Source organism: Phaseolus vulgaris, chromosome 2, assembly GCF_051622355.1.
Source record: "Phaseolus vulgaris cultivar YP4 chromosome 2, ASM5162235v1, whole genome shotgun sequence".
NCBI lineage: Eukaryota > Viridiplantae > Streptophyta > Magnoliopsida > Fabales > Fabaceae > Phaseolus > Phaseolus vulgaris.
In genome coordinates, this window is record NC_143499.1 from 4461594 (window position 1) to 4484725 (window position 23132).

At 31.5% G+C, this 23132-nt stretch overlaps 4 protein-coding genes across 5 annotated transcripts; 2 read left to right on the forward strand and 2 right to left on the reverse strand.

Annotated features, from left to right (window-relative positions):
• Positions 1-345: 345 nt before the first annotated feature.
• On the forward strand, positions 346-4484 carry LOC137810385 (Survival protein SurE-like phosphatase/nucleotidase). The gene is made up of 9 exons (XM_068611622.1): positions 346-537; positions 622-716; positions 797-861; positions 1209-1252; positions 1865-1942; positions 2196-2349; positions 3561-3734; positions 4002-4061; positions 4129-4484. Exons 1-9 carry the CDS (start codon positions 407-409, stop codon positions 4228-4230), a joined length of 903 nt encoding a protein of 300 aa, XP_068467723.1. The 5' UTR covers positions 346-406; the 3' UTR covers positions 4231-4484.
• Positions 4485-6584: 2100 nt separating this feature from the next.
• On the reverse strand, positions 6585-7318 carry LOC150028950 (uncharacterized). Its single transcript, XM_090298141.1, has 2 exons — positions 7131-7318; positions 6585-6845 (listed from the first exon to the last, which is right to left on the reverse strand). Exons 1-2 carry the CDS (start codon positions 7201-7203, stop codon positions 6733-6735), a joined length of 186 nt encoding a protein of 61 aa, XP_090154267.1. The 5' UTR covers positions 7204-7318; the 3' UTR covers positions 6585-6732.
• Positions 7319-13696: 6378 nt separating this feature from the next.
• LOC137809594 (uncharacterized) lies at positions 13697-16968 on the forward strand. Its single transcript, XM_068610708.2, has 7 exons — positions 13697-14036; positions 14213-14330; positions 14607-14695; positions 14813-14859; positions 14978-15066; positions 15752-15885; positions 16402-16968. The coding sequence occupies exons 1-7, from the start codon at positions 13950-13952 to the stop codon at positions 16834-16836; spliced, it is 999 nt and encodes a 332-aa protein (XP_068466809.1). The 5' UTR covers positions 13697-13949; the 3' UTR covers positions 16837-16968.
• Positions 16301-22476, reverse strand: LOC137810387 (G-type lectin S-receptor-like serine/threonine-protein kinase LECRK4). Of its 2 annotated transcripts, none has more exons than XM_090298142.1 (2): positions 19625-22476; positions 16301-17109 (listed from the first exon to the last, which is right to left on the reverse strand). In XM_090298142.1, the coding sequence occupies exon 1, from the start codon at positions 22058-22060 to the stop codon at positions 19628-19630; it is 2433 nt and encodes an 810-aa protein (XP_090154268.1). In that variant the 5' UTR covers positions 22061-22476; the 3' UTR covers positions 16301-17109; positions 19625-19627. The 2 variants fall into 2 exon arrangements, with proteins under 2 accessions (XP_090154268.1, XP_068467724.1); XM_068611623.2 differs by lacking the exon at positions 16301-17109 and adding an exon at positions 19298-19435.
• Between the last annotated feature and the right edge of the window lie 656 nt (positions 22477-23132).

The window sequence follows — 23132 nt, forward strand, 5'->3', positions numbered from 1 at the left end:
TTTTTTACTTGAAATTAACATGATTACATCATCAATAATAATAAAAATAAATACTAATTTATGTTTATAGATTCAACTTTTATGTTGTCGTAGAGTTTAATTTTTTATTTTTTTCATTTTTAAAAAAAATTAAACTAAACATTTTTAATTTATTACGTTTTTTATTTTTATTTTGTAAAAAGTTATTTTTTTATTTATTAATTATATTTATAATTATTTTAAATATTAAAATATTTATTTTTTAATCCATTATTTTTTTTTAATTTATTATTTTATTTGTTTATTTTTAAAATGGTAAGGAAAATAAAAAATAAAAGTGTAAATGGTAATTGAAACTTTATTTTGTATACATTTTGATTGTATAGAAATTGAAAAGAAGAAAGAAAGCGTGTTAGTAGTTGGTGAAATGGAAGGAGGTAAACTAGGGACGATTCTGATCACCAACGACGACGGAATCGATGCTCCTGGTTTACGAGCATTGGTTCAATCGCTCGTCGTCGCCAATCTCTTCAACCTTCAAGTCTGCGCTCCTGATAGGTAACATTTCCACCGTTCATCGCCGTTTTTTCTCATCCATTCTTCTTTCACCGTTGCACTATTTTCATTTCTTCGTTTTTGCAGCGAGAAATCAGCTGTTAGTCACAGCATCACTTGGCTCCATCCAATCGCCGCTAAGCAAGTGAAAATTGATGGAACCACCGCATTCGCGGTTTCTGGTTCGTTTCTCTCTTACCGTTCTTCACACAGCTTCATTACTATTTCATGTTACGAATCATTATTTGCATTCTCTTGACAGGGACGCCCGCTGATTGTGCCTCTCTAGGGGTTTCCAAAGCTCTCTTTCCCACAGTACCTGATTTGGTACATCTGTTATGCTATGCCATGCTTCTTCAGTTCTAGTTGTGCACTAGCACTATTTGATTCTACCGCTACAGCTTATAGTATTTTCAAACTATTGTTGAATTGATTGATCGCATTGCTGCATAGCTCAGTGGCTGGTACTGAGTGTATACTGGAAGAAGGCTGTTATTGTTTTGTTATTTATAGACCATCTGATTTCCGGCTGTTTTTTTAACCTAATTCTGCTGTTGGTGTGGTCGAGTTCTCTGCATATAGGACCTATTTGACTGAGCTATGCCTAAATAGTTAAATAGCAAATGACAAGAACATCAAGCCAGTTGCTGATGCATGTTATATCCATTTTTCAGGTAGTCAGTGGCATAAACAAAGGTAGCAACTGCGGTTATCACATGTATGTATCATCTTTTCCTTTCACATGTCCTCACTGACATCTTACCAACTTTTCTACTTGTAAACTTCAAATGAATCTCTATGAAATTAGAACGAAAGTATGAGAAACATTGAAGGGGGAGGCAGATGCAAAGCCCTCTCTTCCTTTGCTAGGAGTAAGCAAATTAGTCATGTAAAAATTGGTGTTGTTCCTCTGACAAGACAACCATCTTCATTTATTATGATCTTTTTAGATGAAATTTGTACATATGAAGGAGTGATCTATATCAATTTGATCTTAAAATCTATATATTAGACCTGACCTTTTTTTTTTCCCTGTTGGAAACAATCTAATTTCCCCAAACAAGTAATTTATAATTTAAAATCTGTCCCGAGTAAAATCCTGGACCTGATTGTAACTGATGTAAAAAAGGTACCTTAATACAATAAGTTTATCCTTTGAAAAGTTTTCCGTTATCATTGTAAGCATTGAAATGAAAATGATGATTGCAGTTCCTTGAAATCTTAGATGTGGTGCAATTATGATTTACATAATGTTTCTTTCCAGTGTAGTTGCTTCAGTAGTTATGACTTCATGAATTGCCCATATTTTACTAAATAGGTCCCTTTGCAGTGTTTACTCAGGTACTGTAGCTGGAGCCCGAGAGGCCTTCTTCAATGATGTACCCTCTATCTCCATTTCATATAACTGGTATGGCATATTTGCAATCTGCTTCTGCTGTGCTATATTACTGGATTTATCTTGAATATTTATTCAAAAGTTAATTTTGAAACCATTTTGTTAGCTTGTATACTTGTGACTGTGACTGGTAATTGAATGAATGCTTCGAGTAATGTGGCTCTTCGGTGTTCTTAACTATTTCGACATTCTTTCATTTATCTCTTACCATGGCAACAGCTTTTCGTTAACCTGTTTCACCATTTGGAGCTTACTTTATATTCAGGGTTAAAGGAAAGAGTGACCTAAATGACTTCACCCTTGCTGCACAAGTATGCCTACCTATCATAAGTGCTGTACTGGTTGAGGCAAAGAATCCAAGCTACCCTAGAAAATGTTTTTTGAATGTAGATGTGCCAACCGTTGTTCCTAACCATAAGGTATATTACAATTATTTTTCTAATCTGTATGTTTTCCTTGTGATAAATTATCAATATGATCTAGCCAATACTTTGTTTTAAATGTTCAGGAACTACTTTAAAGTTTTGTATTGTTATTTTAAGTAATTGTATGATAATAATTGTAGATTTCGTATCTTATTAAGGATAAAGTATGGTTTGCACAATGAACATTGATTTCTTCTTAGCGTAGTTTTATTATGACTGTTAAAAGGTCATGCTTTGTTTAAAGTGAGAAACATTTTTAAAGGTTTTCCTTTGTTTTGAGTGGAAAATATATTTTTTTCACATTAATATATTTCCAACAAGAGATAGAGGTCAATAGATTGTTTAGGACCTGATTTACGATAGAAAAATAAGGTGTTCTTTTTTATCCAATTATTTTCCTTGTTTTCCAATCGCTGCAAAATTTGTGTATTTAAATCTCATTTATTTGCTAAAATTATACCATTCCTCCCAAAAGCTTGTCTTGGTTAAATCCTAAAAACTAGGCCTACGTAAAATCCTTTTAGTGCATTTTTGGTTTTGTATTGAATAAAGTCAAACGCTAATCCATGATCCATATCCAAGTTGAAGTTACTTAAATAACCTTTCATTTGAGCTTCCAAATGTCAAACTAAAGACACACTTTTAGCATTTGTATTAGGTCCGCCTCAGGCTTGGCTCATTTACTAAATAAGTGAGGCTATTTATCTACAAAGATCAGACTTTCGGCCATCTGAAAAACTTTTTAAGTCTATCAAGCTAATCTATTTAAGTAAATAGAAATAATATATTATTATCATTACATTGAATTTCTTATTAGAATGTCTCTAAATTATATATTTTTTGATCTATTTAAAGATTTAGGTCCATTGACTTACAGTTTTTTAAGTCTGTTAGCCTATTTAGTGGTAGGTTGGTTAGCCAATTGAAAGGACTTGTTACGAAGTAGACCATTAAATAGACTTTCAAGCAGGCTGATAAGAAAAATAGGATAGACCTATGCAGGCTGATATTGTATCCCCAAAAATGCATTCATATCAAGACCTGGGACGTTGTTTTAACTGTTTATCCTATTTATTTTTCTATCCTATTATTGAAGCTAGAATTTGTATAAAAGACTGTCATTTAATTTCTAACTTTGCTACGAAAACATAGCGCTTTGCTATATCATGCAATCAATTATAACTATTTTTTGTGCCTCTACATAGGGTTACAAGCTAACTAAGCAGGGTAAAAGTATCATCAAGATGGGATGGAAGCAAGTCACCTCTGAGACAGAAGGACAAAAAATGTCGTCAGATATGACCAATACAGATACAGATATATCAAAGAATTTTGACCCATCATCTGTATCACCAGAACATCTTTTGTTTACGAGAGAGGTGGGTCGATTTCCTTCTTCTTTCTTTTTATTTTCTTGAAATACCCATATTGTTATAAGTACCACACAGCTGAGTCTTCTGCTTAAGTATGCTGTGCTTGGACTATCTCAAAACAGAGCAGAGAATGCAAGCATTCAGTTTTGCCAACTTCTGAATTAGCAGTGGTCACGAGAATCTATATGGAATCCCCAAGTGATATTACTTGGATGAACATTTCCTAGTCCTTCACACAAGGAAAATGATGCAATGATCTTTAATCTTTTGTAGGTGAGAGGTTCCCACCTTGATGACGACGAATCAGACTATAGATCTTTGCAAGAAGGATATGTGAGTAAATATAAATTTGAGAACAAAAAAGTTAATATACACATACTAAGCATTTTCGTTTTTTCAGATCACTGTTACTCCTCTTGCTGCCCTCTCTCATGCGGAGGTAGATTGTCAGGCCTACTTTAAGAATTGGCTACAAAGTGTCCCTGGCCCATCATCCTTATAATCCTGGAAGTCCTATCATGTATTTGTAGTTTATGTGTTGCTTTGATTGCAATATATTGCTTGCAGTTGCTGCTTTTGCTTTTACATTGTTAGCATCCTTGTTTTAAGAATAACTATTCTTACTGAGATGAATGGAAAGTTGTAATATAATGTGTTTAAAAGACACCGGTACAAATGACATTTGAGAACCACAGAAGGCCTGCGTAGCACAATTTGTCATATGATCAATTATTACATTATAGCACCCCTTTTTTACAGGCCGTGACTTCTGAATGCTTTTCATTTGCTGATTACTCCGGTTCACTGGAAGTGTTCACCTCAATATGTTGCTAAATCAACTGCTTTGATCCTGACCAATTTGGTTGCTCCGGTATGCTTGTCACCATATTTGTCATTAGGCAATAAAGACATTTCAATAGTGTTGCATAATTGATTAGAGCTTCGTTTCTGTAATTTACTAAGTAATAACATGTCTATCATTTTTAGACTAATATAATAGCAAGTATTCTTGTTCAGTCTTCATTTACATGAATTGCTCAAGTTATTGCTTGAATGAATAAGAAAATTACTATATCAACTTGAAAAAAAAATACTATTTCTTTCTTACCCTACTGCTAGTTTGGGTTGATCTTGTCCCTTGTCTGTTATTAAAGGAGTCTGTTATTTCCAATAGCTACTTCTTTCATAATTTAATACACACATTGCTGATAGTTATCTTAAAATTGGATGAAACGTACTGTCAAATTCTATTGAGCAATTATATTTGCAGGTAATGGCCATTCTTGACTGAAGCTATTCATAGTCTTCGAGTACCTGCGTGTTTGAATTCTATACAGGTTTGAATACATTGCTTATTCCGAAGCGAAGTAATGCCGTTTATGGTGCTATATTATTCTGGGAGCTAAATTTGCAATCCTGTGACAATTGTGAGAATCTGAAAATAAATTATGCTTTACCAAAAGATTGCATCTTGTTTACCTCTCTTGACTTGGGGAATATTGTTTTGCTTCTTTCGTCCTTAATATAAAAGTTAAGGTATTCTTTCATTTTAGAAAGATTATTCCAAAATGTAAAAATTACAATTCTGAGAAGATATTTCCAAATGCATTTTTTTTCTTCTTTATGAAATGTAAAAATTACATAAACTCATCCTGAAAGAAGTCAAGTCTTGATTAGTACAGAGTGAGAAAGTTGTTCCCTAAAACGTATTTTTGCGTAGAGAATGTTAAACTACACTCAGCCTCAGGTTGTACCCAAGTGTATCAGTCTTCCCATTAGGTTTATTGAAACAAAGTTCAAAAGTAAAATTGGTCCCATTACGAATTAAATTGACTGCTGCTTTTGATCATGCATAGTCTACTAGGATGTGTTAGGCCACATCATTCTAGCCCTACTATGCTTTCGAACAGTGATGATAAGGTATTTTGATTTCCCCAGTACAGGAAATCCGTTTTCATCAGAAAAAAAAAAATCAATAAATCTACAACTTAGGCTTCCCATGATTAGGATATCGTTACGTTATTCTTCCAAATATTTTTATCGTTAGATGAGTATTTCAAAAAGCAAAATATTATGATATTATTATTTTATAGATTCTTCTTTTACCAAATGAATCCTGAGAAATATAAAAGGATTAGCATATAGAAGATTCAGATAATGGGACAAAAAGGACAAATTTAGAGATAGTTTGTTCTTATCATAAACTTGAATATTTGGGAGATTAATTTAGTGACTAAAATTAAGTGCTAATATGCTTTTAGTTACTTTTAGAATAAATGTTAGTAAGTTATATATATTAAAAGTATTCTAACAAATTTAAATTATATTATAAAATAGTCTTTCTAAAAGAGAAGTTACAGTATATCAGCTCGCTGATGAGCATTATACTCATTTAACTTTTAGGAAAAGTATTCTAATAACTTGGTAAGTTATACTTATCAAGGGTATTTTATTAAATTTTAAGTTTTAACATGTTAAGTTCTAAAAAAAAGCGAGATTATAACAAATTAGAGTTTGTGAGCTTCACGCACTCCTAAACTCCTCACGAGTTTGTGCAAATTAACATTTATTCCCTTTCAGTAAAAATGTTTGATTGTAGGTTGGCTATCCATTCCAGATAGCTTTCACGCATCAACGTCAATAAGGAAAATAAGGGAACAAGCTAGCATTTCAACAACAGCTTTAAATAGACAGCTTACCAATAAAAGCCCTTATTGAGGACTTCTTTAATTTGTTTTTCAAAGCTAATTTTTTCTAACTGGGTCACTCCCCTCCCTCCTGCAGGTTTTGGAAGCATTAAGCAGAAAAAAAGATGGACGTTTAAATAAGCTCTTAATGGATGCTCATAAGACAAAATAAATCAAAGTAAGAGTGTCATTCTATGTATGGATGCTACAAAAGTTTTTTTTTTTAAAGTAAAAGATAAACACTCTGTATGGACATCATAAATAGTTTATGTATGTACATTACGAACTTCGCATCGATTCTTTTCTGTGCATAGCCCTCATTTTTTCAATGGCCAAGAAGAGTGAGATTCCACTAGTATTGACCAGAGGACGTGGACGTCTTCATAGGGGCAAGATTTGACATCTTCATATAGAATGTATATGCCTCTTCCTGAAATGTTTTGCAAAATTGTGAAAATTTGTGACTGGGAAGAAATTGAGTGTGTGAAGAAAAACGCTTGAAAGAATTCAAATGATGAGGCAGTGCAAAGCTGTAGTTAATTTCTATGTCATTAGGTGAAGGAGGGAAGTGGGTTGCATGTAGTGAACTAGTGTTTCAAGAATAGAAGAAGCATTATGCTAAATGCAATGTGAAGAAGAGATGACAAAAGCATTTTTGAGAAAACTAGCATGAGTAAGAGAATAATGCAGGTATGAAGTTTGTGATGGAACCTACTCTTCTTTTGAGTTGAATGCATCCTGAACCAAAGCTTCTTGAGTGGAGAGATGAGGGATTGCAGCCACCCCATTTGGTGAAGTGGGTGTGGCTCATGCAGGTGTAACAAACATGAGGGACATAATAAGAAGAGGGTGAGAAAGATAAAGAGGAGGCCTCTACACCCTTTGCTTAAACAAGGGTGAACATTTTGCAATGTCGCTTTTCATGTTTTGAGACATTTTTACATTCCCTTGCAGGCCAATCATGAACTTCATTTGTTGCTGGTACATAGTCCCTTTCGAACCTCTTATCCCTTACAGAAGAAAAAGAAAACACTCCACCAATCAGCTTTGCATCTCACACTTTCATGACCATAAAAAAAGAAAAGAGTCTCTCTTGGTATCCCTTTTTTCCCTTTCCTTAAAGAGTAGTGGTGGCTTATGCCTCAAGATAAACTTGCCTTTTTTTTCACCATCATTTGGCATCTCTATTAGAGGTAAAAGGCACACATGGGGAAGGTTTCCATATTTGACACATAGGCCCTCCTCTTGCATTTTAAGCAAGTACAATCTCACTTTCATAGAGTCTCCAACAAGGCACACCCAACTTTGTTTCCTGTTAGTCCACCTGTTCCTCTAGGGTGTCTTACAAGAGTGAACACAATACTCTCTCAGGAATGTCTTCCTCACTCAGCTTCCACACCTCACTTCCATGGATATGATTTTACTTACAGTAATGATACATTAACTTACTTCAGTATATAACCTGCTATTCATGATATAAAAAAAAAGATTTTTTTTTTCTTTTTTAAAAATAAATTTAAATTTTAGACAAATAAATGAATTGTAAACTGGTACAAATTCTCAATATATCACTTATGTATGCATGACACTCCTAATGGTAGTAGGTACGTACCTAGCTATCAGTGATTACAGTATGGAGAAGTCTTCTCAATTTTGGGAAAACATATTTATGGGCCTACCATCTCAAACTCAAACTTCTTGCTTCACCCAACAATAAGTACAAAAATAAAGCAGATATAGGGTTTATCTAAAAATTACTTTTCTCACTATCAACAGGATCCTATTAAGTGACTTCACCATGCAACCAAACACTGCAAACTGATTAGCTTAATCCCAAATTCAGGATCATTGAGATCATGCTGCTTCTTCTATTCCTTTTTACCAATTTCTTTACTACAGGTGTTAGTGTTCTATCTTATTTTTCCCTCATTAAATATTTGGCATTTCAATAAAGGAAGAGGAATCCAACTTTCTTCATTGAAGGTCTATTCAATTGGTTAAATACCAAAGAGGGATGATATGTACACAATTATACATCAAATTATAACTGGAATTTTTTACTGAAATAAAATAATTTTAAAATTATATTGATAAATTACAGTTCTAAATTGATGTATTGTAAGTTGTCGTTTGTTAGAATAATATATTTTTTTCATTTAACATTTTAAAAAAACATTATTTCATAAGATTTACCAATTTACTTATAAAATTCAAATACTCTTTTCTCAAAGTAGAAGTTATTATGCAATTTTTTATACGAGAATTATATATCTTCTTCATTTAAATACCATTGTCTTTCTTTTTCAGCTTTAAATTCCCTTCTGTAGGTTAAATTTAATAAACTGCTAAATGTATTAAAAATAATTAAATCATTTACAGAAAAAAAAACCCGTAAAAATTAACCTACTATATTGTTGTAATGCGGTGTATGTTGATTTTTAAGAGAGTTGAGCCACGTAACTGAGAGATGTGAAAAGGGTCTCCAAACTAATTGATGCTTGCTAGAAATAACTAGAAAATAAAATCCTATTAAAAAATAATTTGATTTATAATTTATTTTTTTCGTTATGTGAGGATAACACTTAATCTCATCCAATAAGATTGAAATACAATGTTTATCTAGTATCTCATTAGGATTTCTCATCTCCTATATTCTCTCATTTACTCTCTATGTTGCTTTGCATATCTTTTTCACAAGTTTCCTTTATATAGAGAATGAGATAAATGTTTCTTTATAAAGAAATCACAGGTCATTAATGTGTTGTCACATTTTTAAGAAACCTTAAAAATACAATCTTCAACTTTCTATGTTGAACTTCAAAGTCTTAAAAAAATATAATTATAAGACTTTGAAATATCTATCATTGAATATACTCAATAGATCCATTATTAATATTCATTGGTCGTAATCTCCTATTAAATTATGGAGAAATTCCCAAATTTTTTGACAATAATAACAATTTTATGAAAAATTTACTCATGATATTTTGGATACATGAAATGTTATTCTTTAAAACATAAATTAAACATAAGAAACAAACATTTCATAAAAGAAGCCAAGAAAATTTCTTGTTGTAAAGAGTCACTCTTGTGTAAACAAGGCATGCCTTTCTTAATTTTTTTTATTATGTTACTTCCTTCACAGATGAACAATTATGATTTTCCTTTCATTTTATTTTTTCTTTCTTTATTCTTTTAATATATATATTATTCCTTCCTTATAACATAAAATAGTGTAAGAAAATTACGATTTGTAGTTATCCCAGCAATAGCAAAACCATTTTAGGAGTGGAATAGTGAAATCAAATCAGAGTATGTTTGGACAAAAAATTTCAAATATTTAAAATAGAAGAAATAAGAAAAAAAACAAAGAAACCAGTTTCTCGATAAGTTATGATTAATTTATAAAAAAAATAAAAAATTATAAACACAAAAAAAAAATATTAAATAGAAATTAATCTTAGAACCAAAATAATTAGTTATTATTTCATTAAATTAGAGACATTCTATAAACTAAACTATTGAAATAGTTTCTATTATTAATAAAAATTTATAAAATAGTTTTTAAATTTGTATCTAATCCTTAGCTACCAAGATTTTAACTATTTACTATTTTATATTCTAAATTAGTCTTTAGTATTTTAGATACTAATTTAGAATCTAAAATATTAGTCGCTAAAACTTAGGTATCTAATTTAAGTACAATTTAAAAACTATTTTATAAATATTTATTAATAATAAAATCACTTTAGATATGAATAATTTTTTAATCTCTAAACTAATATCTAATTTAGTTAATATAGTGACTGATTATTTTCTCTAAATTTAGTTCTATTTAATAATTTCTTGTGAAAATTGTAAAATTTAAAACTTTAAACTTAATTGATAAAGAGGATGAAATTGATCTTTTATCTATAATAAATGTGGTATCTCTTGCCGACAGAGTGATTTGGATGTAAGAAGTGAAAATTATATTTGTGCATGTGAGTTTTGAAAGGTAAAGAGTGGTACATAGAGAGAAGCAATTGGGTTAAAGCCCATAAATGAGTGGACCAAAGTTTGAGCAAAAAGTGGGCCTAATAATGGAGTATTCAGACTCTGAAAACTTAAATTTGCAGAGAATTTGAAGGATACTTGTTGCCTCATATTTGTCTCAGACTGTGTCCACGGTCCATTCTCACTGCACCATCACTGTAACTATTCTCGTGATCATTCGTACCTTTCAATTTATAACCACCACTGCACTACCCTTCTTCTTCTTCTTCTTCTTCACTATCACACATCAAAATACAAAAATATAATTCTTCTTATCAATTATTCCTAGAATCACTTCTTTTTATTCAACTTTCAGTCTTCTCGACTAGGTTCAATGCTCTCTACTCTTATCATATAGTCTTTCAGTTTTCTAGTATCATTAGAATTTCTCATCTCATATTTATAAAGAAATCATGGGTTATTAATGTGTTGTCACATTTTTAAGAAACCTTAAAAATACAATATTCAACTTTTTATATTGAACTTCAAAATCTTCAAGAAAAATATAATTCTAAGACTTTGAAATATTTAGCATTGAAAATACTCTATAGATCAATTATTAATATTCATTAGTTATAATCTCCTATTAAATTATGGAAAAATTCTCAAAGGTTTTGATCCTAATAACGATTTTATGGAAAATTTACTCAAGATATTTTAGATACATGAAGTGTTATTCTTTAAAACATAAATTAAACATAAGAAACAAACATTTCATAAAAGAAGGCAAAGAAAATTTCTTGTTGGAAAGAGTCACTCTTAACTAAACGAGGCATGCTATTCTTAAATTTTTTTAACTAAAGGAGGCATGCTATTCTTAATTTTTTTTTATTATGTTACTTTCTTCAAAATGAACAATTACGATTTTCATTTTATTTTATTTTTTATTTTTTTACTCTTTTAATATATATATTATTTCATTAATATATTATTTTCCTTCCTTATAATATAAAATATCTATCATCACTCTCTTCAATTTAAGGAAGTATTACTAGGGTTAATCATCGCATTCGAGATATTGTCTATTTTGTCTGTTAATCATCACAGTTTTATCCTTAAAAGTCATCTCAGCGGATTAAGGAAAGAAAGTATATATTTTAAATAACCATTGACCTCAACTCCTAAGCGATGTGAGTCTATATTGATAATAACGAACCATAATTATTAGAGTAAACTTTATCGAAAAGGGGCAAAAAGAGTGAAGAATTCTTAACATGCTTCTAAGAAACAAAGTGGAAAGAAAGGATCACAGAATCTGAAAGGAAATGGACTTGACATGGATATGGTGACCAAGGAACATTCCCTTTAACCTCAGAAGCAATAATAAGAACAAAGTGAAGGCATAAAGTGGAGTTTCCATTTTCCACTTCTTACACAAAAACAATATTGGCACACCATACCCTAAAGGAACTTCCTAATGCACAAATCTACAATACAAGCCAAAATTCAGCAGCTACACTGCCACCTACATACAGCTAAATCAATACATTCATAGCTTCATAATAAAACAAACCCTCTTCTAAATTTCACTTCTCACTCATTTATTCATTAAATCGTACATACACCAATTTTAACCTATGAAAATTTTATTTAATTTGTTTGACTTTGTTTTTTAAAAATTTCTCTCAAATACTAGTCTAAAATACACCTATTATCTTACTCAAGAGGCTTGTTACTTGGGAAGTTCTACTTCTTTGACACGAGACATTATAACATATTTCAATAACGTTATATTATTCTAATAAAAAAGTAACTTTAAAAACACATTTTATATAAAAGAACATAAAATACCATTTAATGAGTAGGACAATTATTAATTAAAATATGACTTTTAACATATATATGTCGACATGTTCTCTTCTTACATATATATTCAGTCATATCACTACAGAAAAAGTAATTAAATAAAAATTAAAAATAATTCGTTATTATATTTATTAAATTGGATACTATTTTTTTTAAAATATTAATATCTAATAATTTTTATTATTAATAAAAAAATTTAAATTGATATTTAATTAATTAGGTGAAGAATAATATATTTATATATTTTTAAAAACAAATAATTGTTTAATAATCTATAAAAGAATAAGCAGCATTATATAAATCATTTATTACTTGTTTAAGCTATCCTAAAAAGAGATTCAGAAAACAAAAGGTGTAAAGTGTTTTTGGGAGTGTGTAAAAATTAAGATCTTTACCTAATTTATTTTTGGTAATTTATTTTTTATAATAATACATTGATATTGACAATTTTCTATGTAATTATATTAAAACTCTTAATATTATTATTTCAATATTTTTTCATATCATTTAATTATAAATTTATCTTTTAATATATATATTTATTTCTAAATGCATCACATTATTTATCATTTTAAGAATTATCAAATTATTATTTATTTTTTTCAATGTCCCTTTAAAATTTTGACCTCAATCGACCCGATTTTGGGTTAAAGCTTATGCTTTTGTGTCATCTTGAGTGCAGCCTTTTTCAACTGCTAAAATCCTGCATTCATTCATTGTTTACATCACAATATATAGAACTGTCAACACCAAAATTCAATGCCTTCCCACACCTGCGTGCAAGAGGAATGCATGCATGCATCTATTATCACATTTCAGATAAATAACATCATTCTCAACAATTTCCCAACCACACTTTATGCATTACTTCAAATCCACTTCTGTCTTTTTAGACAGAGACAAAGATGTAAAACAAACAACCCAATAAATACAGAGTGCATGTGAATGTGTAATTTAAAAAGAATTACGTGCTAGAATAGAGTGCATGTGAATGTGTAATTTAAAAAGAATTACGTGCTAGTTGGGAATGCAGGACCGACATTCTTACTCGATATCCGGTTGAGTCTGATCGACACAACAAAAATTATTATGCCTAAATAGTATTAACGAGATTAATGAGAGATCAAGTTCTAGGTAATATACTCCTAAATATGATCTAACTTTTTAATATGATCTAATAAAAAAATATCCATGAAAATTATATAAACACATATTCTAATAATCAGGTACGTCATAACATCGAGTTCTCCCTTAAACATCAAAATCTCTTTTACACGTATTATTCGAACTTAGAGTTCACGAAGTGTTGAATATAAAGACAAAAGAAGAATCTTTTGGTTCCAATCTGTTTCAAATTATAAATATATATATATATGATGAATCAAACCATCCCATCATATATAGTTTGATTAAACAGTCGTTTTCCGTTATGAATCAGTGTCGGACGCATCCATCATTTCTGTGACCCATCTCTTGCGATGCCATTGACCAACACAACACACATCAATCACTTTTTCGCTTTTTTTTCTCCCATATTATAGTGTCTTCTTCAGACAAGCATGTTTCCAATCACAAGGCTTTAGCAGTCGTTTTGCCACACTGCGTTTCCTTCAATCTCTTTCTGTCTTCTACTCATTCACCATATTAGAGTATTGAATTATCTCAACACTTTGTGAAGTTGGCATTTCTCGAAATGAGTAAAAAGGATGAGAGAGACTGGTCTAGAGTTGAAGCAGTTCTTGAGCTCATCAGGAAACAAACACCTCTCACTGTTAAACAGGTTCTTCTTTCACATCTTCTTCTCTCTCCACTTCCACTCACTGTTTTCACTAGCTAGACTAAAATTTATTGATCTGAGAGTAAATTGTTGCAGTTATTTGAAGGAGAATTACTCCAAAATGGTGTTCTGGCTCTGATACACACATGCTTTTTGTTCTTAACTATTTTTGCGTGTAGGAGAAGTTCTGCAACTATGCTTGCGTGGAACGATTTCTGAAAGCAAAGAGGGATAACGTGAAAAGAGCTGCGAAGCAACTCAGGGCTTGCCTTTCTTGGAGAGAGAGCATAGGCGCTGGTAAATTATAATATACACATTGTTACAGTGCTGTTCTTACACTCTTCTTCCTGTTCTTATTATTCTACATATCAAGGAAAGTGAAAACCAACCAAAGAATCTTGCTGCCCCTTTAAATTATTTGAATGAAGCCTTACAGCAGAATGCACCCTATACTTCCTAGCAACGATGAAGGACTCTCCCTCCACATCTACACCCTAGAACAAAGGGTTTTCTTCTTTCTTTTTCCTTCAACAGAATATTACTAATTTTGTTATGTTAATTACTTTTAAACAGATCATTTGGTGGCAGATGAGTTTTCAGGAGAACTGGCTGATGGGTTGGCGTACGTGGCTGGTCATGACGATGAGTCCAGACCTGTAATGGTAATATATCATGATCTTTCTTCGGTTTTTCTCAACTTGAGTGTGTGTAAACTATGTAGGTTTCTGCAAAGTTCTTGTTTAATTGTGAGAATATAATGAGTTGAAGTGGGGTAACAGATTTTGCGGATGAAGCAAGAGTACCAGAAGATTCATTCCCAGAAAATGTAAGTCCGAAAACAGAAGAGAAGAATCGTTTTCAGCCTTTTTGTTTGTCAATTTCATGATCTGCACTGCTGCAGCCACTCCAGTAGAGCTAAATATGTTGGTTCTTTCTCTGTCTAGGTTCATTCGTTTGTTGGTGTTCACAATGGAGGTGGCTGTTTCGACCATGCCAAAATACGTACACCAATTTGTCATGCTTTTCGATGCAAGTAAGTACCCTTAATGCACTTCCACAACAACACTTTTCAACCCCCAAAATGACTAGTAATGGATCACTAACATATATACCAAGCATGCAACGATAATCAAGTTCGTCTTCAAATCCTTTATCTTCACACATTTTTAGTTTAGAAAATGTCTTTCTAATAATTAACATAACCAATCTTCTCTCTGCACAATCTAAGTTATAAAGATGTTACAGACAAAAGGGTCGACAAGCCAACTTAAAGTTCAGAACACTCAAAAATAAGTGCACACTTTGTAAAAAATGGATCTTCTCCCATGAATTCTATGGTATATATTGATAAAACCCGATTATAACCATGATTCTTCCTTAATAATTGAACCATTAAAACTAGTTAATTTAGAATTTTCTGACTCAAGTCAAAGTAACTTCGAGAATATAGTTTGGAAACCAATCTTCTTGATTATAGACCATCACCATACAAAGGTTATTATTCCTTGGAAGTGATTATTATGCATATTTTGCCCTAGATATTTATGGCTTCCTTAAATTATATATCCCGGAAGAACACACTCTAAAATTATATACAGTACTAGAAAAAGTTAATTTAATTAGGCAGGGAAATTAGTACGATCTAATGAGTGTTGACTTTGCATGTTAAGAGTGATGTTTGAAGTAAGCATGTATGTTAAGGAGGCGTTTGGTTGCAGGCTTTTACAGGTCTGCAACAGCTTTTACGAACTTACTAATGGGAGCACTGAAGATAACAGGGGAGTACTACCCTGGGCGACTACATAAAGCGTTTATCATAGACCCTCCCTCGCTCTTTCCTTACTTTTGGAAGGTAAAAAACACATGTGGTCACACCAATCATGGTAACAGTCTAATTATTTTCTGCTATGTACTATTAAACAATCCTTTTTAATTTTCACTATAACATAGTAAAAAACCGTCACTATAAAAAAAATTATTAAATGAAAATTAATTTTAAAAACTAAAATAATTACTATTAAATTAAATCATTTTATAAACCAAAAAAATTATTAATTTCTATAATAATTTTTATTATTAATAAAATTTTATAAAATAGTATCTTTATTTAGTTGCTTACAACCTTATACTCTAATTTAGTTTATATTAATTTTTAAAAATTTAAAATATTAATATTTAATATAAATTTAATTTTATAGAATAATTATTAAGATAGAGTGAATGACTTATTATATAAACCATAAATCTTAAATTCTAAACCCTAAATCTTAAATGATATATCATGATTTTATTACGAGAATAAGACAAACAAATTATTATTAAGATTTTATTAAGATAGAGAGAATGATTGTGTGTGTTGTGGGCGCAGGGAGTGGGAGCATTCGTGGAGCTATCAGCAGTGACGAGCATGGTGTCATCGTTGGATTTGGATGATGAAGACGAATCGTTTGCGGAGATAACTGGAGGAAGGGGCGTGATGAAGGAAGGCTCATGCTCCTCTTCGCGCTTTGCCTTCACGGTGTCTCATCACGTTGACTCGCTTAAGCCTTGGTATCTGAGCCTGTCGGAGACGTCAGCGGCGAAGAGAACGCCGGTGGTGCAGCGCACTCCTCGGCCGTCGTTTCTGCAATCGCCGGCGGGAACGGTGTTCCGGCGTGGAGAGCGGGTGTGTCGGGAATCGTTCTTGGCGGTTTGGAAGTTATACAGAAGGCCGTATGATGAAATGGTTTACAGGTCAAAGATGCGGGGCCCGGTGGGAGGTGAGTTTAGACGACGCCACATTTCACTTTCTCAACGTTTCTGAATCCCATCATGATCATGAATCCCATCTTGTGTACGTTTTTCCTTTTTCTTTTGCTTTCTCTTTCTCCCATAACATGAGAAGAAGAAGAAGTAGTAGTGTTTGAATTGAATGAAGTAAATTATGCAGCAATAATTGAGTGGTTGTTTTACCTGAATTGCAACTATAAATGTCAGTGATGTGAAAGTGAAGCTTATTCAACGACCGAGGAGCGGGGGAGGGTTGGAGTGATTGAATGATGTGATGTGATGAGAGTTTTTTGTTTCTACTGCTTGCCTTCATACAGAGATCAAGAAAAGTTTAAAATGAAGTGAGAAAGAAAAACTATAAAAATGGTTCTAGACAATAATGCCATCTCAAACTTAAAAGTATAATTAAGAATATGTGATTTTTTACTCAGTGTGTAATTTATTTATTTTTTCTAATATATATTAAAAAATGCGCTCTATTTCTTTTATATATGATATTATTATTAATATAATTTAATAATAAATATTATTCTAATTATTTGAAATTTCTTAATTTGGATTGATACGATATTAATATCTTGGATATGAATTTCATTAAACAATATATTGATCAGTATATTATCGGATTATTGATTAATATATTATCAGGTTATTGATTAGTGTATATTATCGAGTTATGTCCATACGTTAGAGTTTTTTAACTTCAAAGATAAGTCAATAAGACTAAATATTAAGTTTATTATAGGGCAAGTTCTTCCTACACCTAATCATTTTTAACTTGCACCCAACATATTTTTTTATTTCAATTTTTTATTTATTTTATAATTGAAAATAATACATTCCAGAAAAATATTTCTGGAATTCAAAATTCAAAATCTCAGGATAAAAAAATCTGTAATACATAAAATTCGTTCTAGAAAAAAAAATCTGGAAACATTCTGAAAAAGAATATCCGTAATGTATAATCCTACTTATTTAAGGGTATTTTCGTCTTTTTAACTGAAATTGGGTGCAGGAAGTAATTGCCTTATTATAATATTCTCCAATTCACTCTTTTATATCGAGTTGGGCCCAATTTACTTCTTTATATTGAATTGGGCCATGATACTAAAATTTTCTGAAATCTCCTATGATATTAACACTAAAATATCCCTATGCATGGACCAGTATCATCAATTTAAGACCTAACTTTTACGTATACGAATAAAAAATCATTTCACTTTTAAAAGTGTCTTTTCTACCCCACCATTATAGAAAAGGAACATAATCATATTTTAAAATAATCAACTATTAAGAATAATTTTATAATAATAATAATAAAAACACTACAATTTAAAAGTTCATAAAAAAAAAACATTACTATCGAACAAATTTCGTCTAATATAAAAAAGGGATTTTTTGAAAAAACACTTATTGTCATTATAATAAAGGGTAATAATATATTCAAAAATCTTCTACAACCAAACACTCTGCAATGGAAGATTCATGTTGGAAATCACATATTAAAATACATTTATAATATATAAATGTATCTTAAAGATAAATTTATAATATATAAATAAGTATAAATTTTATCTTAATTATGTAAGAATAGTTTATGTATAAACCTACTTTCCAATAAAAGTTTGAATTGTCCAGATGAAAACTTTGACTATTCAATGAAAATCTGAGGAAGGTTAGAAATTGAGACTTCTCTACTTTAACTCACCTATGTTGTTTTCTATTTTGCTCTGCTTTGTTAGATTGAAACTGTGTTATACAATGAAAGGTAAAGTTATAGTTATGAAACGAGTGGTAGTTTATTTTATGGAGATTTTTATGAAAAATAATTTTTTTATATCCATTGCTCCATGTACATCCTACTAAATATTAATATTTTAATTATTTTTTTAAAATTATTTTAAAATTTTATAATTTGTCTATATTTTCATTAAAAATATTTTGTTAATATAAATATTAATATTTGGTTGTAGGTGTAAAGTGGAGCATAAACTTGTATGTGTTAATCAAGAAAACAAACTTTGATTTTGAAACAAAATAAAATAAAAAACTTTGATTTTGAAACAAACAGCCTACTTTACTTACAAAATTGAAATTTATTGTTTTTTTTTTCATTTTCCATCTTCAATACAAAGTAACACATTTATTTGTCTTTTAAATAAGAATTGATGATTCACATGAAATAAGAAAAATATTGACTGAGTTTTAAGCAATCAGCTCTATAGTTTTATAAAATTAACCTATAAATTAGAAATATTCTAAAATAATATAGATAACCATTAAACTTTGACTTTTTAGGCACCATATCAATAAAATACTTTAATAAATTATTTTCTTGATTTTCTCCTCAGTTTTAAAAATATTGCCAGGTTAATGTATTTATATCTAATATGAAAAAATAGTTATTAAATAATCTATTATCATTCTTAATTTGTTTTTTAATTATAAATTTATTTAAATATTAAAACATCGATACAAGTTAAAAGAAACTCGCTACAATAATATAAATTTGACTCATTATTCTTAAACTTAGCTTATATTTTATTACTGAAAGGGATTGCGGAGTATTTGTTTCATCCTTGAATCATTCATTCCAATTCATAGCGTGGATGATTTCAACCATGCAGTGTTTTCTGAAAAATACAACCCAAAAGCAACCATAAATTTATTAGAAAAAATTATGAGTTTAAAAATAAATATATTTAAAAATAAGTTTAAAATTAAATTATATGAAAAAATATTAAAATAATAGTATTCGCATTTATTATAATAATTGTATAAAAATTGTGAATTTTCAAGGAAGGTATGATTACTCTTCTTACCATCTATGAGTTGAGTGGAGGAACACCAACTTCTACGTTTCCTTCCAACATCTGCACCACAAGTTTCATAGATGGTCGAAGAGTTGGATTGGTGTTTACGCACCATAATCCAACCATTGCCATTCTTTCAAACCTCCTCATATCACTTTCATCTTCAAGAAGATCTATCACTGGGGCTCTTAAATTCTTTTCTTTTGCCAGATACAAAACCCAATCTGTTAGTATCAAGTCATCACCCATTGTTTCATCCTCAATTTGATGCAACTCAATGTGTTTTCTGCAAAATATGATTTCCAACAACATCACACCAAAGCTGTAGATATCCACCTTTGTAGTGACAGGTGCATTTTTGAGCCATTCTGGTGCCATATATCCCACTGTCCCTCTAGCTTTGGTGTTTGTTCGACTTTTATCTTTCATTAGCAACTTTGCCAGTCCAAAATCTGAGATCTTTGCAGTGTAACTAGAGTCAAGCAGAACATTCTGAGGCTTTATGTCACAGTGGATGATTTGATGGTCACACTCTTCATGCAGATACAACAAGCCTCTTGCAATTTCAAGCACAATTCTGACTCTTCTCTCCCAGCTGGGTTTATCCCCTTCTCCGAAAAGGAAGTTGGATAGTGTACCGTTTTCCATTTTCTCATAAACCAAAAGCCTATGACTCTGCTCATTGCAGAAGCCCAATAAACCAACTAGATTTCTATGATAAGTGAGACCAATAACTTGAACTTCTGTCACAAATTCTTTATCACCTTGCTCCTCTACTTGCTCCAGTTGTTTGACAGCAACATCAACCTGTTGATCCTCCAAGTTTAAAACCCCACTATACACCGTACCATAGGCTCCTCCACCGAGTTTGTCTTTGAATCCATTAGTTGCTTCTCTCAGCTGTTGGAATGAAAATACCTTTAGATTGATATCCACGGGCTTTGGCTTTGGTGGTGCTCGTCTGTGCATGAGATGCTGGCAAACGGGGTGATGATAAATGGCAGTGGCTGCAAACAGTACAGCAAGTAAGGAGCAAGAAAAGAGAGACACTACCAAAACAACCAAAGACGATGAATCCTTTCCATTGTCCATGTTGTCAACCAGAGGAACTTTAATAAGCATCACACGATTACTAGTGTCAGGAATGATTCTTATGGCATTTATAATTGGCCACTTTTTCTTATGGCAATCAGTGCCATCTAAAACAGCTGCCATGCAGAGACAATCATCCATCAGTTCCCTCTTGCAACTTTCCAAATCCATCATATTCAAGACTTGTAGATCAAGAAAAAAGTAACGGGGGTTCGGTATATCAGCATCTTGAATCTCTTTCACTTCCACCATAAAGTTTGAGGCAGAAGAATTTGCAGCACACAAGTCCTTGACCTCACTGAGATAGCACCCCTTGGAGGGTGCCGTTGGATCCAAAGGAGTATAGCCTGGCAAGCAACCACAAGTGTATGTTTGGGTGTCAGAATCAGACGTGTTGCAAAAGCCATACACCCCGCAAAGGGCAGTGACAGTGCAAGGCTTTGTTACGGCCTGCCACACAGATCTCCACTCATTTCCATTTTCTTTATGGTAAATCAACTTCTGAAAGTTTCCCTTGTCATCCACCAACACACGATGATAGTAATCTTCGATTGAACCCTCTACTTCAGTAGTCATGTTAGATATAATTTGGTTGGTGTCATTGACCGCGTAAAGAAAAGCTGTTGTGCTGTTAAAAATAATTCTGACACCTTTATTACCGGCAGTGTTACTCCACCAGTAGGCAGAATCCGTGAACCGATAAGCTTTAAGAAAAATGTTGCCATCCCATTGTTGGATCTCCAAACTGTATTGTCCAGTTGAGTAGTCTACTGATCCATTGGCATTGGAGTAGAGTTTCTGACTGGTATTCAAAGTTTGGCCTAATAGAAGAGTATCCGTGGGTGAATCAAAGCTCTGCCATATAACGTTGGAAACTGAACTCCTCAAAACGAAATTCCCATCATCCTGCATCACTGCAGATGCTGCGTTTGTTCCTTTATAGATGGAAAATGAATCCCCATTGAGAGGTTGGACCACAAATTGGCCACTTCGTGTGAGATTGATGGATGATCCAATTTCAACTGGGTTGTCACGGTTTGCAGACCAAACCAATGTTTTGTTTGGAATTTTGTCAAACCAAATTCCAACAAGATAGCGGCCACTACCAAAGTGGAAGAATCCAAAGGCATAATCCCCGGAGGATGATCGCCAAGATGAATTGGTTCCGGCCACAATGCTGGACCCCAGTTGGGTTGAGTTAGCGTTCCTTGAAGCAAATGAACATAGAAAGAAGGCAAGAAAGAGAAGGAATTGGATAGGCATTTTTGGTAGAAAAGAGAGATGCAATGTAATAAAAACTGAAGCTGTATCGTCATAATATATAGATGCATGCATATGGTGAATGAACATCATGAATAGTTGGGCAGTGGAAACTTCAAGGCAATTATGCAGTGGAAGACTTGGCAACGAATTGACTAAGAAACTTGGTTCAATTGGCACCACTAAGAAATCAGGAGTAAAAACAAATTTTGCAGTGTCACTTTTATGGGAACTTGGAAGATTGGTTCAGCAAGATATAACTATAGATTCTGTTTAACTGGTTCAGCAAAATGAAGTTGGGTGAAACATTTCAAAAGATGCAAAAGAAAGTGATGTGAGAAGTGTTCAACTGGTTCAATGAAGTGCCAAGTCAATAGTTTTTTTTTTTCTCTTTTCCAAATTTGAAGTTGAACAGCTTCAATGGAATGGATATGGATAAAGACTAAGTTGATGCTGCAAACCAATAAGGAATAACACATTTATTTCACTTTTGAATTCAAAGACTATAGACACTTATATGATAGAACCCCGTTGAAAAAGATGTTAAATAAAATTAAATAAAACTGTTTTAGAAGGAACACAAAAATATAAGAAGTATTTTCGTAATCCCTTCGTGTTATCCAGAAGTACCAAAGTAATAATATAAGAATAAAAAGAGGAACAAAACAGACAATCATATAATTTCACTATATTTTTGTTTGATTTTTTTTTTCACTTATATATTATGAATTAAAAATATTATTAGTAGTAAAAAAAAATGTTTACACGAGAATTCCCCATTATATATTTTACAAAATTTGAATTTTTAAATTACTATTTGTTTACATTTATATATTTGATTTCCTCTTCATATATTGATTTTAATTTTTCTATTAAAATTATTAATTCCTATCGAATTCAGTAGGTTTTTTAGCTTTATCTGTAAGACATTTGGTTGTTTTGAAACTATATTCTGACACATTTTTCCTATTTATCATTTCTCTAATAAGGATGATCTTCTTTCTTTTATTAGGAGTGATGGTAGTCCGTTGGTTAAATTAATTAAGCTAGCTGTGATAACTTTTTGTATTTGGATGATATGGCGTATGAGGAACTATGTTCGCTTTCAGGATAAGATTGAGGTTTTTAGGGCTATTTTGGTTATTAAAGACTTAACTTGTCTAGT